At 30.9% G+C, this 16036-nt stretch overlaps 1 protein-coding gene across 1 annotated transcript in view; it reads left to right on the forward strand.

Moving 5' to 3' along the window:
- The window catches only part of LOC112597172 (endothelin-converting enzyme 1-like), a 29524-nt gene extending 16813 nt beyond the window's left edge, over window positions 1-12711 (forward strand). Inside the window, exons 2-14 of the mRNA XM_025343110.1 lie at window positions 8434-8569; window positions 8672-8833; window positions 8936-9084; window positions 9152-9214; window positions 9376-9576; window positions 9695-9822; window positions 9894-10218; window positions 10286-10467; window positions 11043-11159; window positions 11264-11519; window positions 11607-11702; window positions 12043-12119; window positions 12302-12711. Coding sequence (XP_025198895.1) covers window positions 8434-8569; window positions 8672-8833; window positions 8936-9084; window positions 9152-9214; window positions 9376-9576; window positions 9695-9822; window positions 9894-10218; window positions 10286-10467; window positions 11043-11159; window positions 11264-11519; window positions 11607-11702; window positions 12043-12119; window positions 12302-12392 — 1983 coding nt within the window. The 3' untranslated portion in view covers window positions 12393-12711. The remainder of the gene's footprint in view (window positions 1-8433; window positions 8570-8671; window positions 8834-8935; window positions 9085-9151; window positions 9215-9375; window positions 9577-9694; window positions 9823-9893; window positions 10219-10285; window positions 10468-11042; window positions 11160-11263; window positions 11520-11606; window positions 11703-12042; window positions 12120-12301) is intronic.
- Window positions 12712-16036: the final 3325 nt, after the last annotated feature.

Genomic DNA, 16036 nt, shown 5'->3' on the forward strand with positions numbered 1-16036 from the left:
CGTATACAATTTTAATATTGCAGTATATTGGCTCAATAGGCATGCGTAGACTTCAATTTCCGGTTAAGTCTGGAACAATTAATGCCCCAATACTTGGACAGTGCCCCTAATATTTTTTTAACACATTAATATACATTCTAATTGTAAATTCAAAACTGTGTTAATAGAATCAAGTTGTTTATGCACACAACATTAATGTACTAATTTCTAGACATATATCTTTCGAGTTAAAAACAAAATGGTTTAAATACATTTATGCATTAAAAGAAGAAAAAAAAACCCAAAATTTAAAAAAACTTGGTGAAAAACAAAAATTGTGTATAAATAATATTATATATTTATATACTGAATTATATAATAATTCAGTTTATTACAGAGAAATATAAATGAATTCTCCTATTTCCCAACACTATTTTCAATTCGTCAATAACCATGTCAATATTAATACTAAATGTTAGTTTTAGTTCAGTAAACATCAATAATTAACTATTAAGTCGGTCTTGATGTATAGTACTCCTTAATTTATTTTTTACTATTGTTAATTTAGAAAATACCCGTTCGCAGGAACAACTTGTAACTGGTATTACACTGAATAATTACAGTACAGTGAAAAATACATTGAATGATTTAATGCAATTATTTGCTTTCATATAATTTAGCCATGAATGTATTGATGCATTATTAGTATTAGTATCTGGTTGAAATTTAATTGTGCCCCTAAAAATATTCCGGTCGAGTCGGGGTTCGATGGGCTCGCCTCGTGCGCACGACTATGCAGTTGGCCCCTTCAGTGCCCCGCACTTTAGCCACTGAAACTCGGAGGGACATATAATAGTGATATTTGAAAGAAAAAAAAAACATTTAAATGATATGATAGGCACTAGTATTGTAGTGCACACGCAAGTAGATAAGATTACAGCAGAGGCCACACAGTTGTATTAATGCCGCTGACAACGTTCCGAGCGTGTGGCTGACAGACGATACGCAGATATTATTATGCTAACAATAAATAATATAATAATAGTAAATATTATTATAGTATTTTATATTTACCTACCAGCCTAGTTGCCTATGCGCATAATAGTGCTTTTGTCCGCGAACGAATAATACTTTATCCGGTGTCGCGGGGAGGGGAGGGGGTGATTGCTGTTCGCTCCGACGACTTTGCAGCGAGCGTTTAACTTTTCACCATCACCGCAGCCTGCCGACATTGGATATTTTACGGATCGAAATGTACACGAACGAAATTCGAGTTTGTTCTTAAATAATGTTGCACGTTAATGTTTACAGTGAAAAAATTTCAATGCAAATGCGACGTGTGTCTGTACATATTATAGCACAAAGTATTTTAACAAATTTAAATCATAGTAATTACTTACTATTCTACTTAATAGTAGAATTTTAAAACTTTATTTAATTTTTCAAATAGTACTCACTTACTCGTTTTATACTGGTATATTGTTTTTAGACGTCATCGTGCAGCGGTGTATTTTTAGGTGGTGATGTGCAGTGCTCGACTACGTGTATGTGAACCCGGTGCTAAACAAGAAGGGTTTTGTAATTTGTTGTTATATTTATAATGGGATAAGTATGTAGAATGATTGATGAATTAATCAATTATTTATGACACTTAAATTATATCTTAATGTTAAAAGAATAGAGATTTGGGAAGATTGATGTTAAGTGGTAAAAAGGGATTGGGGTCACGTCATATAGAATGCGTGATGAGTTCTACACTAGCAACTGGTAAAGACAAATTCATGCTGCTGTTTAAGAAATTGTATGTTCTTATTTCAGTATAAATACGTATGTATATACGTTAGTTTGTGTAGTGTATTACAGTTTTGTCGCGAGTAAATAGTATTAATTAAATACACTTGTACACGTAATACTGATACCTGTGTGGTTATAAATAATATCAAAAAAATTATGTAATGTATTATATATTATATACTCCTCGTTTCAATGTACGAAAATGAGCTGTCACTATACTCGTACGTTCGAATTTATCATCGAAAATTAAAAAAAACATGTAGTGTATTTATTTTCTCAAATCGGTTTAAAACCGTTAGGCCCACGGTATAAAAAATACAGAATAAATTCATACTTTATGGTTTATGTCAATTTGGATTTTTATGGTGTTTTTCTTTTGACTAAAACGTTTCATTTAATAATTTTACGTTCTTTTAGTTTAAATTGGACTGGAGAGTTGTTGTTCGGTATAAAATATTAGGTATTCTATTATTATAATATGTTTTAGAATTTCGGTTGAATTGTAAACAACACACAGTCATTCCCATCGCTAGACCCGGAGTGCGTACTGTACAAATAGGTACCCGATGAAATACGGCTTTTTGGATTTATTGCATTTGCCCGCCGCATGAACTACATAGAATTTCCCGAACTGCGGGTGTCCGATTCCATATTATTATAATCGTATGTGTAACATGGGTATAGTATAATATGCTGTATTATTGTATTTAGTTTGAGCGCCAACCGGTTTTTAGGAAATCTCGTGTATAACTAGCAGCAGCTCATCATCAAATGGATTTTACGAGGGCATTATAACAAATTGTATTATGTGTTCGTATTTGCTGCGGTCGTATATCCTATATTATAGTAGTAGTAGTAGGCACAAAAATGTAATATTTTTTATTGGTGATAAATGATAATATACGCGCCATAACCTATTCTATGTGTATCACTATGACACTATGTACTGCAGTATATGTTATTTCATTACGGGCACTACGTATTGGAGCATTTTTAAACCACAAAAAAAAAAAAAAAAATTAAAAAATAAAACTAGGGTGATTACTTTTTCAGCGGCGTATTCGAACGCTCACACTTGTCGGATATATCTGCCGCGCAATAACCGCTGTGGGTTGGAAACGTTTTTTCGGGTCGTCTACCTCCGGTACCGCGCACAGGAACAACAAATGTAGGTACACATGGATGATAATATGTCGTCGTGCATCGCACTGTGTACGCGCGCAACAGGTATGCCTACATAACATCGAGTATAGCGATGTACTATTGTTTCACGACTACCAGCTATAATATTATAATTAATCTCCTGCGCGTGCGTGTGCGTGTCGCCGTATTATTATTTTAGTTTTTCATCCGCCGATGCCGTGTAATCTCGGTTTGATCTCGTTGTGTGTGTGTGTTATAATGTTAATGCTTGCGTTTGTGTAAGTATGTTGGGTTGTGTGCTGCCAGAGCACGTGCATTCTTGTGTGCAGGGAGACTGTCGGACCAGATACTTCGCCGGGTCGGCGGTTGTCCGGCCGGAGGGTCAGTTGCATGGCACAAAGAGAGAGAGAGAGAGAGAGGATTGAGTGAGTGAGTTGGTGTGTAGATATGAGAGAGAAACGATAATTTAGCGGTACGTGTCCACATTATTCTCGGACTGGTTTCCTCTTCCCGCCACGCCGCAACTGACACACTCGTATAATATATACTTTATTCGCAATGGTTCTCAAACCTAGTCTCTCTCACCCCCGCCCATAAGTCATATATGCGTGCAGAGAACTCGGCACAAAACAAACGAACGCGTACGCGTTTGTACGCATCGTTAGAATACGTATACGAATTAAATAAAATTATTCGACATGTTCGCGACGATTTGCCAATTATCCTGTGTGAAATTTTGTATTTTTCCGTACGAAAAATCGTGTGCACAAAAGAGGCACGATACGCGTTCAAAGCGATGATAACGAGACGGGACAAACGGGCCGTTTGAAATTGATAATCATTATTCATTTTGTCGGCCGTTCTGTTTCGTGAGTTCAGCGTGTCCGTGATGTGTATCTTTATATACATTGATGAATTTAAATTTCTCGTCCTGCACTATGAATTTATGAGTTTATTGTTTTAAACGCTGTTGATCTTGAGATTTAAAAGTTTCGATTATTGATGTTTGCAATACTCATACGATCGTGTTCATACATTCCCAGTTGTTCCAAAAATCGGTGTTGTATATTTTTTAGTATGAACAAAAACTATAAGTTTTGCTATAGAAAATACCGTTTGTCGTTTGAATCCGTATAATATGTTATAATTTACCAATAGTGAATTTTTTTCGTATAAAATAATTTTATCAACAAGAAACTGATATTATATTGAATTTGGTGTGTTAAATGATAATTGTTAATCTGCAGTTTGTATAGTGAAGTATTGCGGTACATTGATATAGCGTATGTATTGTGAAACCAAATATTTGTGGTTTATCGTAGAATTTCAAGTACATATACACAGTATTACAGACGTGATTTTCTCATGTATTATTATCAAACTATGCGTAAGGCCCTATGATCGGAAATTAGTATTTTAAAATCTAATTTCGCTACATCATGTATTAAAATATATTGGTGACGTATGGTTAAAATAATTTAATATCAATGTAGTTTATTACAAATTATTGGAGAATTCAGTAGATAAAGACAATTTTAATTCACTAAATCACGAGTACATAAAAAATAAATTCTACTTTAGCGAATAAATAATTATATATGTAATCTGATAGTAAGAACACTGTCAATATTGCTTTTTTTTCATATTTGCAGTGTTCTTTATTTTATATATTATTTATATATATTGCGCAAAAATGTACTGTAATTTTTATTAATAATAATATGACAAAAATATATATAGGTGCATAGTTTGTTTTAGGTTTTTAAAACTTAAATGCACTTATAAAAAAAATGTAAAAGTAAAGGCTTTAAAGAAAAAAATAAAATTGTATTAAGTATATGTATTTTAAACGCTGTCCTTGGTTGTCAATACAAATTAAAGAAATTTCATTGTAGTTTATAATGTTTATATGAGTATAATATCGAAGCTACTAATACTATAGTATAAATATATGTCTTGATAATTTTTTTATTGGTGATAAAGTGTTGTTCTATCATTTGTAATAAGTCGTTTTTATTATTAAGTACTCATAATTTTATTGTTTGTTATAATTTTAAATTTTGAAAATAAACTTTTGCCAATGCCAAAATATTTATAAAATTCCATTTTTTTTTTTTTTTGTATGTGGCTTAAAATTATTTTTGTCTCAGGTAATTTTTTCAGTATATTTTAATATATTTTATCACTTTCGGAGCGTATAACACACGTGTACACATGTTGGTATGAACCTGTCATGACGCGCAACCGATGTTAGCAATGTATAATTATTTATGCTGCATAATAAACGTAGTTAAGGAGGAAAAATACCGTCACATATGTGCATAATTTCCATGATTCGATATGCTATAGTCGTTATGGTTATGCTGTTTTCGATCTCGTATTACTTGCCGCTATTATATCCGTATACTATTTATATCATGTACAGATATATATATATATATTCTATGAGACTATATTATAGTATTATACAAAAATATTATACTTTATCGGTTGTATCGGTGGCTGGATGTTCAAGTCTGCGGTGATCATTTTACAAACCCCAAAGAGATCGAATAGTATAACCCCCTAAAATGAGGAATACGCGGAAAATTTTATCTATACGTATATTATAAACGACACACGAACCACCGTTGACGACGTGACGTTATTATTATGATGATGTTTTGTCTATATTATACGGTATGTGTCATGCGGGGGGGGGGGGGGGGAATTACGTCTTTTCCATATGGATGGTGCACCATTTCCTTAAATCTCTACGTAGGACGTACTCGCGGATAGACGAGATCACTCATCGTCCGAGCGTAGGCCTATATATAGCTGTGACGAATTCAATTTTATGAAAACACTCGCTCGTACGCAGGTGTATATAAGTGTATTATATTATGCAGGTTATAAGATTACCCGTGGAGAACATAATATTATAATGTGTATCGTATGTGTCCTTAACCTTGCCTATTGTCGAACGCGGCCACGACCTCCTAGTGAAAGTATACGAGTATAATAATATCGTATCATTTTGTTTTGCTCCCGGACTGTGTTACGAGTACTTGAAACGAAACGAAATTTTCATCTGACCGTGAATACATACGTTTGTATATTGTATAGGATTATAGCCATATATAGGGCGCGCGCTCCATCTGAGATGGGCACTCCCGTACATATTTTTCGGCCGATACAGCGTATATTATTTTTATTACTATTATTATCGTTAATATCATCGTATTGCTGCAGCTGTAACACATCGTTCGGATTCGAGGGCGAGGTTCGGGCGACGACGAAAAAAAAACCGCTCGCCAAGCCCATTTCGATTGAACGCCAACACGGTTCATTAATCCCTCACAGGGGTTACGCATTTAGATTTTCGGGGTAAAAAATAAAAATTAAAAAATACTTAAATCACGCGCACGTGGAGTATATATTAACATATTGTGATTATTACGTGACGAGCGGCACGGACGACAGTGATGCAGCGTTTATTTTCGTCTCCGACGGTCGTTTGACATTGGGTGGACCGGAACGCTTCTCGTCCGTATCGAAAACCCCTTTTATCGTGAGCCGCTCATAATGTAGTGGATATTAGAGAGTGGTCTGCGTGCGCGCACCGGAGAACCTTTGTTCGCACCTGCCCTGTTTACATACCGCAAATGACGCAAATTTCTACAATATTTTTCTACGATGTTGTTTCATTAACGGACTTAATTATTTTTATTAAAACCTAACCTAATTCGTTCCTAGCGAGTTTATTATATATTTACTGTTGAGATGACGTGATAGTATTCTCGAAATTTGGTTAAATCTCAGTTGAATTCATTTTTCAAAAACCAATTTAATATGATATACTTTCATTTTTAACCATCACATCAAAATACTTGTTAATGTATTACCAACATTTCGTAATAAACGTGTGTACAATTTAAACGAAGTCGGTGGTGCAGGGTGTTGACGTATTTTTGTGGCTAGTGTCTATTGGTACATAAAATAAAAGTAAGCATCTTCGGACATTATATAAGGAAAACGTGAGTTGGGTCCACGGTGTTATTCGAAAATACTCGAATTGGGTTCGCGGTATTATTTGATAATACTCGAATTGAGTCCAACGTAACTTTCCAGTACATGGGCGCCCATTGAGGAGGGCAAGACAGGGCATTTGCCTTTCACCCCTAGAAAAATAATATGATCTTATAATAAGTATTACTGTTATAGATATTATCTAATTATCTAAAGAGCATGCAAATTATTATTTTTATTTATCATAGTGGGAATTTGAAATAATACAAATATTTATTACCAAATAATATATAACATTTTTTATTTTTTAAATTTAATCTAATACCTATATACTTTAACTTAACAAAAAACAAAATTTTTGGGTGACATTCTAGTCTATCTCCACGTGGTGTCTCTTGGGTAATGAAAATAGGCTAGTCCCAACTCATATATATACTCTATAAAATATACCGGGACCCAACTCATGCTGTTTTTGAAATCTGGGACCCAACTCGAGTTTTTCCTTTATATTATTACCTTAGTTACTACGGTGCAAGATTATTTTTGAATGTCATTCATAAAACTCTCATAATCCGTGCAACAGGTAGGTACAATGGAAATAATTTTTCTGAGTGGGCGTATACAATAGATGACCGATTCCATTAACTGTGGGTATAAATGTATAATATATACCATTAGAGGCTACCTTTTAAGAATGATGAGATTATACTACCTGGTCCAGAAAACAGTAAAACATTTACTTGCGTTTGATTTATATAATTTCCTTTCGAAATTGCTTATGTGTAGCAATATAAGCCGTCTTTAAGTGCCTCTAGAAATTTCGAATATTATTGTAAATTTGTAAAACGTTCATATGCAATAAAATATAATACTTGTTAACTTATTAGTTTCTGCAATATTCGACTGAATCACCTGATAGACGATGGTGTTATTAAAATGTGATACTAGGTTTTAATATAACATACTACCTATTTATCTACAAAATATTAGCATTTGTAATTTGTTAGAAAGTTTCATACACCGAATTCTAATTAATCGATTGATAAAATCTAACTATACGAGAAATCTCATTTGTGCTTTATCGTAATAATGCATTCAGTACCTATTTATTTTTATAATGACTGTTGTTATGCTTGTATAGCATGAATTTTATATCTATCTATTGTTTAGGTATTAAGGTATGGTAACAATGAACCTAACCTAAAATGCTATAATTTATATCCAGATCTAAATTATGGTTATAAGTCATTTATAAATAAATAACAAAAAATAATTTACAACACTTTTGTAATAACGTTTAGATGTTATTGCGGTTCGTATGTTGTTCTACAACGCCCATGACGTTTCTTTAGGTTTTGAAATCGAATTAAAGCACAGAGTTAACGATCCGCAACCAAATTTACTACAGGAAACTATAACACAACGTTTAGATTTTAAACATTTATTATATACATAATGTATGTATATATTATACACTTATATTAATTTTATATTAATTTTTGTTTATAGGTTCTGCCCAAAATTAATTTTACTCAACAGCCATGTGAAAATTTTAGAGAATATTCTTGTGGAGGATGGCTACAAACAAACGACTTGCCGGCGTACATGAGTTCGTGGAGTTTAAAAAAACGCATTCAACAAGATCGTGAGTACATCAAGACATCAAGTGTACATTATATGTGTTAAAAATATAATATATTATAGAATAAATATTGAAATGTAAACCGTACTTATTTACTTTGTTCAGAAAAAATAAAGATCAGGAACATGGTTGTTACGCTAAGAAACGTTGCTAGTTCCACCTCGTTGAACTGGAAGATGAAGCATTTCTACGAATCGTGCGTGAACTTGGACAATATTGAAACAGATGAAGGAAAACCTTTAAAGAAGATTATTAGTACAATTTTAGGTATGTTTTGTTCCTCATCTCTTGGGTGGTCTATTCTTAATGATTTTTTTATATATATTAAACAATATAATATTATTCAATTATTTTCATATAATATATTAGGTGGTTGGCATGTATTGAAAGATTTTGACGTTCATGCGTGGGACGTGACTAGAACCATTGTACAATTACACGCCAAATACAGCGTCAGTCCGTTTTTCAAGATAGACGTTGTTCCTGACGATAAGGTTTCAGGCCAGAACATAATTCAGGTATTATTATTATATCATTACTCTGGTTGACTGTCGTATAAAATGCGTTATGATTTCACTATTTTAGATATCTCCAGCAGGACTAGGCTTACCCGACCGAAGGTATTACTATAGGCAGCAAGATAACAAAGTAAGTTTGTGTGCACAATAATAATAATAATAGTATTAACAACAACAACAATAATAATAATAATAATTTAATAATATTAATAATAATAATAAAATTGTTAATGAGAATAGAATTACAGATATAATTGTACTATAAATACGTGCTTTTACGATAATTTGCAGATAGTAACCGCATACAAACAGTACATGGTGGACGTATCACAATTGCTGGGTGCTACCAGTGGTGACGCATCGATATTCAGTAACGACATGTTCCATTACGAAAAACGCATCGCGGAAATAACGCCAGCTAGTAAACAAGAGGATCCATTTAATTCCCACCGACGGTTTAAGCTTTCGAAACTGAAAGAAATTGCTGGAATGGTATGAAAATATTACGTATTATAATATACAAACATAACTTAGTTGTTTATTATTTAATATATATATATATATATATATATATTATTTAAATCGATTTCGATTTTTAATCTCGTTGTAGATCCCGCTTTTGGACATCTTGCAATCAAAGTTTCCAGATAGTAACATTAGCGACGACACGTTTATCTCGGTTGTGTCGCCGACTTATTTTAGTAACTTATCTAATCTGATATCATCGTCAGATCGCAGGTTAGTTTTTATACGTTGTATTCCGATAAATTTGTTTCTAACCAAATACCGTCTTTATGTTTTTCAAATAGTGGATTAAACGACTATTTCATGTGGAAAATGGCTGAAGCTTATGTCCCTTATTTGTCGGTTAAGTTTAGAGAAATTGTCAAAATTTACATGGCTGAGCTTACAGGCGAAAAAGATTTGCCGCCTAGATGGGAGATTTGCGTTTCTTTGCTGCAAAAGTTTATGGGATTCGGTATAACCGCTTCGCTGGAACCTAACATCGAAAACAAATCAGGCGTTGTAGCTGTAGTGAAAGATGTTTTCGATAACATTAAAAAAACAATCATATCAAATGTTTACAATAACAACGACTTAGAATCTGAACTGCGTGATCACGTTTTAAACAAGGTGAGTTTGTACCTTAAAAATTATTTACATTAGTTATTAACTTACTGTTCACCTTTTTCTGTTTTAGTTGGAGTCATTAACAGTACAAATTGGATTACCAGACAATATGCTTCAAGAGAATTACGTGAATCAGTTTTACAACCAGTTGCCTATTCAAAAGCTCGACTTCTTTCAAAACGTTAATTATGCCATATCATTCCTCACAGAATATTCGCAAATTAAACTAAAATCCAAAAAAGAAGAATATGGGTAAGTTTCAATTGATAAAACTTAATGGTTATACCGTTCATTGCTAAACTTTTATTTAACTTTTTCTAAGAAATACTATAAAAATACATATATTTAAAGTCTTGGTAGAGTATTATATATTGTTGTAATATTAAAATGTTAAATACATATTATTAGTTATGTATTTGACAATAAATTTAAAAAAAAAACACGCACTCTAAGATAATTTAAGAAATATTTAAACGAAGAATAATAAAAATAAACATCAATAATATTATTAATAATCAAGAAAAAATGTATTAATTTTAATAATCTTAACATATTTTGATTTATTCGTGATTTATAAATATTAAAATATGTTATTTATTCATTTTTTTTTTTTTATCAATATTGAAATATTGATTAGAGTAAACTATATAACAATTTCAGCATCAAATATATTAAGATTTATACATATTTCTTATTAGTATTTACATACAAGTTTCTGTTTAATGACCAATCAACGAAAAATTTTGATTTCAGTATAATGTAAATAATATCTTTTTGAGTATAATATGGAAATTTATCTTAATTCGATATCGTCTTGTTTTCTGCAGGTGGCTGGATGACTTGGTGTCTGAAGATCCTAAAGTAACGTACAACGTAGCTAGTAATAAAGTAATTGTACCACTGTCGTTGTTATCTCCACCTTATTTCGAGATCGGTTATCCCGAGTAAGTCTAAAAAGATATGAAATAATATGTGTGTTTGTCGGAAAAACCAGGCATAACGTTTGTAAAATCTACCTTAAGGCTAACGCGCCTATTCGATTTTACAGGGCTTTATTGTATGGAGGTTTGGGTGTAGAAATCAGTTCAGCCATTCTGTCCAGCATATATCCACCAGGAGTGGCTCACGGCACAGATGGTGTTTTGTTACAAGCTCACTCCACAGCCGTCAACCGAAGCATCGGCGCCACCATTGAGGCTCGCTCTTGCTTCGGTCAATTCTTAAAGGACCAGCAGGTGGAGTTCACTAACAACACAGTACTGACAGCCATGTTATCAGTATCGAGTGTTCGGTTTGCCCTGGAGGTATGTTAAACAGATGTTGGTGATAGTTATGTCACCGTAATTTACATTGTCATAAATCGTAACGTGATGATTGTCTTGTTTTTACAGAGCTTGTCGAAAATAAGGCAAACTGAACCGCATTATCATCAACCAGCCATGGAGTCATATGAATACGATGCACTGTTCTTCATTGGATACGCACAAGTAAGGACATTTATAAAGACACAATAACGGCATAAAATTAATACAAACGACAATTAATTCGATTTTTAAAATATTACTTATATTAATGTTTGAGTCTGGTTAGGTTAGGAGTCCCTTATTAGATTTTAATGTTCTGTTAAATTAAATCAAATTAAACTTTTCGACCTGCCATTAATTCTCGTAATATTTAGAATACGGTTCTATCCGTCCGAGTATTAAATCATAAAGAGTGTCTCTTGTTTATTTCGATGTATGAATATTTAATAAGATACGATAAAATATATTATCCATACAACTCGCCAATATTATTATAATAATATATATTCTTGTTTCATTACAGTCTCTGTGCACAATTAAATCTCCACAACAACAAGATTTGGACACTATGTATAACTTGATGTCTGACGAATCTCTTTTGTAAGTATATTAGTAATATCGGTGTAATTATTATGTGTGATATTGAGAGCAAAATGCGGCGTTTCAAATAGGCAATGCATAGTTCATGTATGGAGGTAGTACGGCTTTATATAAGGCGTTTCGTATTGCACGTTAACTTTTTTTCGATTATTACTAATCAAATTATTTATTTTTTTTAACAGATTAAAAACGATCTCTGAATACTCAGAATCATTCAAAAGCGCATTCAACTGCATGGGGAAATCGACGAAAGCTTGCAAATACATCTACTAATCGATAGTTTTGTAAACCTGTAATACTATTTTCAAATTAGAGTGTATCCGAGTTCTCAGAAATTATGCACCGACGAGTATTTGAAAATTTTTTTTCTCGTTCATTATCATTATTATTATTATTATTTTTATTATTATTACTATTATAATTATCGATATCATTTATCATTATTATTACTATAACTTTTGTTTGCGATAAAATTTGCGCAAATTGACCATGACATCATTTTCGGACGGAGAGATTATCGCCAATACGTATTTTACATATTATAAGTATTTTTATGTATCTATTCTAAAAATATATTTGTGCTGCACAAGAATCGGAACAGTTTAAATATTAAAACGTTCGACGTTGATGACTTTTCGACATGCATCATGCATGTGTGCTGTGAAGACTGGACGTGTGTGTGTTTTTGTTCTATATTTTTTTTTTCTAGCTGTTCAATTAACTATTTTCACGGCGGCATTTAGATGTTAAGAAAATGTCATCATTGTAGTTAGTGTTACAAATTCACACACAGGGTATTAAAACATAAAAATTGAGTCGATAGAAAATTTTGAATTTTTTCTCTATATGTCGAACTCATTGTACATAAATTATACACGTACGTTAAATTTAAGTCTTATTTTGTTGTTGATATTAATATACATTTAAAATGTAAATATGAAATTTTTTTTTGTACTTTTTTTTTTTTTACATTGATTGTGTAAGACTTATGACAAAATTATGAAATATATTTAAAAATTAATAAAAACACTATAGGTTTAAGGATTTTCCATTAAATTAAGATATTTTGATAAATTGTTGTTTTTATAAATTATTATTAATATGCAGCTTTTAGTTTCTCATCACCAACATTCGTTTTTGTGCATCAACCGGAACATTGTTGCCCATCGGTTTACCATCAAATGTTGTCGTATTTATATTATACTATGTTAATTGTTTTTTTTAAATGGCCAAGTCATACTAAACAATAAATAACATTACGGCAAAGATTTGACCTTTTCGAAAATTACTTGCACGATAACATTCCTTTTATAATTATACACTGATAGAAGTCAGTAAAAAAAAAAAACATTTATATTTTTAATTAGGTATTCTAATTTTAAATTAGCTAAACAAACACATCCATATGCACACTTATAATATGTTAGCGGCGAGCTTAAAATAAATAAATTGGACCTAGATTCAAGTATGCTAAAATCATTGAACTATATATTTAATCATTATTATATGATATTAATTAATGAGTGTAGCAATATCAAAAACTAGGTTGTTTGTATTTTACATTCATACATAATTACTAAAAAAAAAAAAAAAAATGTTTTTTTTATGAGCAAATAAAAAAAAAAATCCTATTTCAAAATAGTATACGAATAATGACGAACGTTTTAAATATAATTTCAACTATTCATTTGCATGAAATTAAAATGTTTCTTTCGTAGTGTTAACGATGCCATAAAGTATGGTATAGATGTATAGCGTGTACATCCTATAAAAAAATATACTAATTGTTTATCAGTATTTTCATTGATATTAAATCTAATTATATTTTTTAAGCATATTGAATGTACCTACCGATTAGGTTTTCTTTTTTGCCGAAATATAACAACAAATTATTATCAATTGGACCACTGTACCAGTTGATCTTATGTGTTATAATCTGAAATAAATTATAATTCTTCGTGAAGTTAATCGAACATTTTTAAAATACCTATAAAACCTTAGTCAAAATTGTCTTTAATTTAGGTAAAAATTAGGATTGGTTCAGAATCAACCATCACTTAATTTTAAAAAAAAGCAAAATTTTTCTCTTACAGAAAAATCATAACTGTTTTCACTATTCAAACACATTGATATTTTTGAACAAAACACTATTTAATGCACTTTGAGTAGATATGATAACTCTGTTAGCGTTATAGTTATACAGCTAATTATCTGCGTATATTCGTCGTTATTGTAATATTTTGCTTAAACTATTCATATTATAAATGTTATTATTTTAGAATAGTATCTGAGTATCATATTGAACGACGAACGATTATTTTTATCGCTTACCAACAATATACCTAAAGTTTACTTGAAATAAGGTTTGTGTGCGTTATGGTTAGAGAATACCATTCAACAATTTATATCTGTGAGAATAAAGTTTCCTGAGGGTAAAGAGGTAAACCATTTACAATTATTTTAAAAATAATTATAACATAAACGTAGACATATGCCAGTGATTCTTCATAACATTGCGTTTTTTAAATGATGGAACACTCAACTTGTTACAATGTTATAAGATTTTCGTGGAACACAGCCTTAAAATAAAATAGTATTTAGATACGTGTTTTTAAATATTATAATATATTAAACAATACAAAAATAACACTAAATAGTTTGCATACATATTAGTTATTAAACAATAATATATAAAATTAATAAATAAAATTCATACATTTTTCACGATTTTAAATGGAATACTTTGTATATTCAATGATATTTTGAGCTTGATGACCTTTTTCAAATATTTTTTCCATATCAGGCCGTATGTAGGATGTTGTAGCTCTCATTTTCTCTATGTTTTTCGGTCTTTCTCGTTTCTTTGCCTAAATGTTCGTCAATATTAAAAATCCGAATAAAAAAAAATTATTTATTATTATTATTCAAAACTAGTTTTGAATAGAAAAATTATTCTTCAATAAAATTGATATTTTGAAATATTTTATTCTGAGAATTCGATCCGTTGATAGCTTAATGAATTCTTCCTCTTCTACCAACGATAACGTCGTATACAAAAATAAACCAACAAACCAAAATGATTCTGTAAAGTTATACATATTTTATACTATTGTGTTTAAGTTGGTAAAAGTCATTATGTTAAGATAATGAAACTAACAATTTAAGTTACTTATAGATTTTTTTTCCACTGATTTTAAAATTTTTGCGAATTTCAAGTTCCGCGGAACAACGGTTATAAGAATCACTGATCTACGTAGTAACTAGTAAGTACTACTCGTACTAGTATCTGATATGCAACAGATCTCTAACTGTTTAAATTTAGGTTTTTAGTAGAAAAAAAAATGTTTATTGCTTATTTTTTTAATAGTTATATTAATATAGCATAAACATGACTTTATTTTTTATTTTTCGGATAATAAAGCTAATTAATTTATATTACCTTGTTAATAATATATTACTTTATATTTTTATAATAAAATTACTTTTACCAATATTGATTATTATTCTATAGTTTGTATTTATTATAGGTATAATGTTCAAAATGAAATAATTGAAAATCAATAAGATTAATTAATAAAAATAACAGAAAAAAATATATGATATCATTGATAACAATGATAATTCACGATAACAAAAAAAAAAATTGTAAACGCAATTCTTACCGATAACAAGTATAGAAATATAAAATAATAAATGTTTCCTGATTAAAATAGTACGGCTTAGTGTGGACACAGATAAGACGGTGCTATATTATACAATCAAATGCGAAAACAAAAACAACACTGTATTGAGATAACGTTATAGGAAGCGCCGATAAAAATACGCTTTTATACACGGAAGAACGTTGCCGGTTATTCGCCACGATACCTAAACAGAAATATATTATTGTGCACGGCATAACAATTACTGGTCAAAAG

Source organism: Melanaphis sacchari, unplaced genomic scaffold, assembly GCF_002803265.2.
Source record: "Melanaphis sacchari strain LSU unplaced genomic scaffold, SCAv2.0 Contig393_pilon_pilon, whole genome shotgun sequence".
Taxonomy (NCBI): Eukaryota; Metazoa; Arthropoda; class Insecta; order Hemiptera; family Aphididae; genus Melanaphis; species Melanaphis sacchari.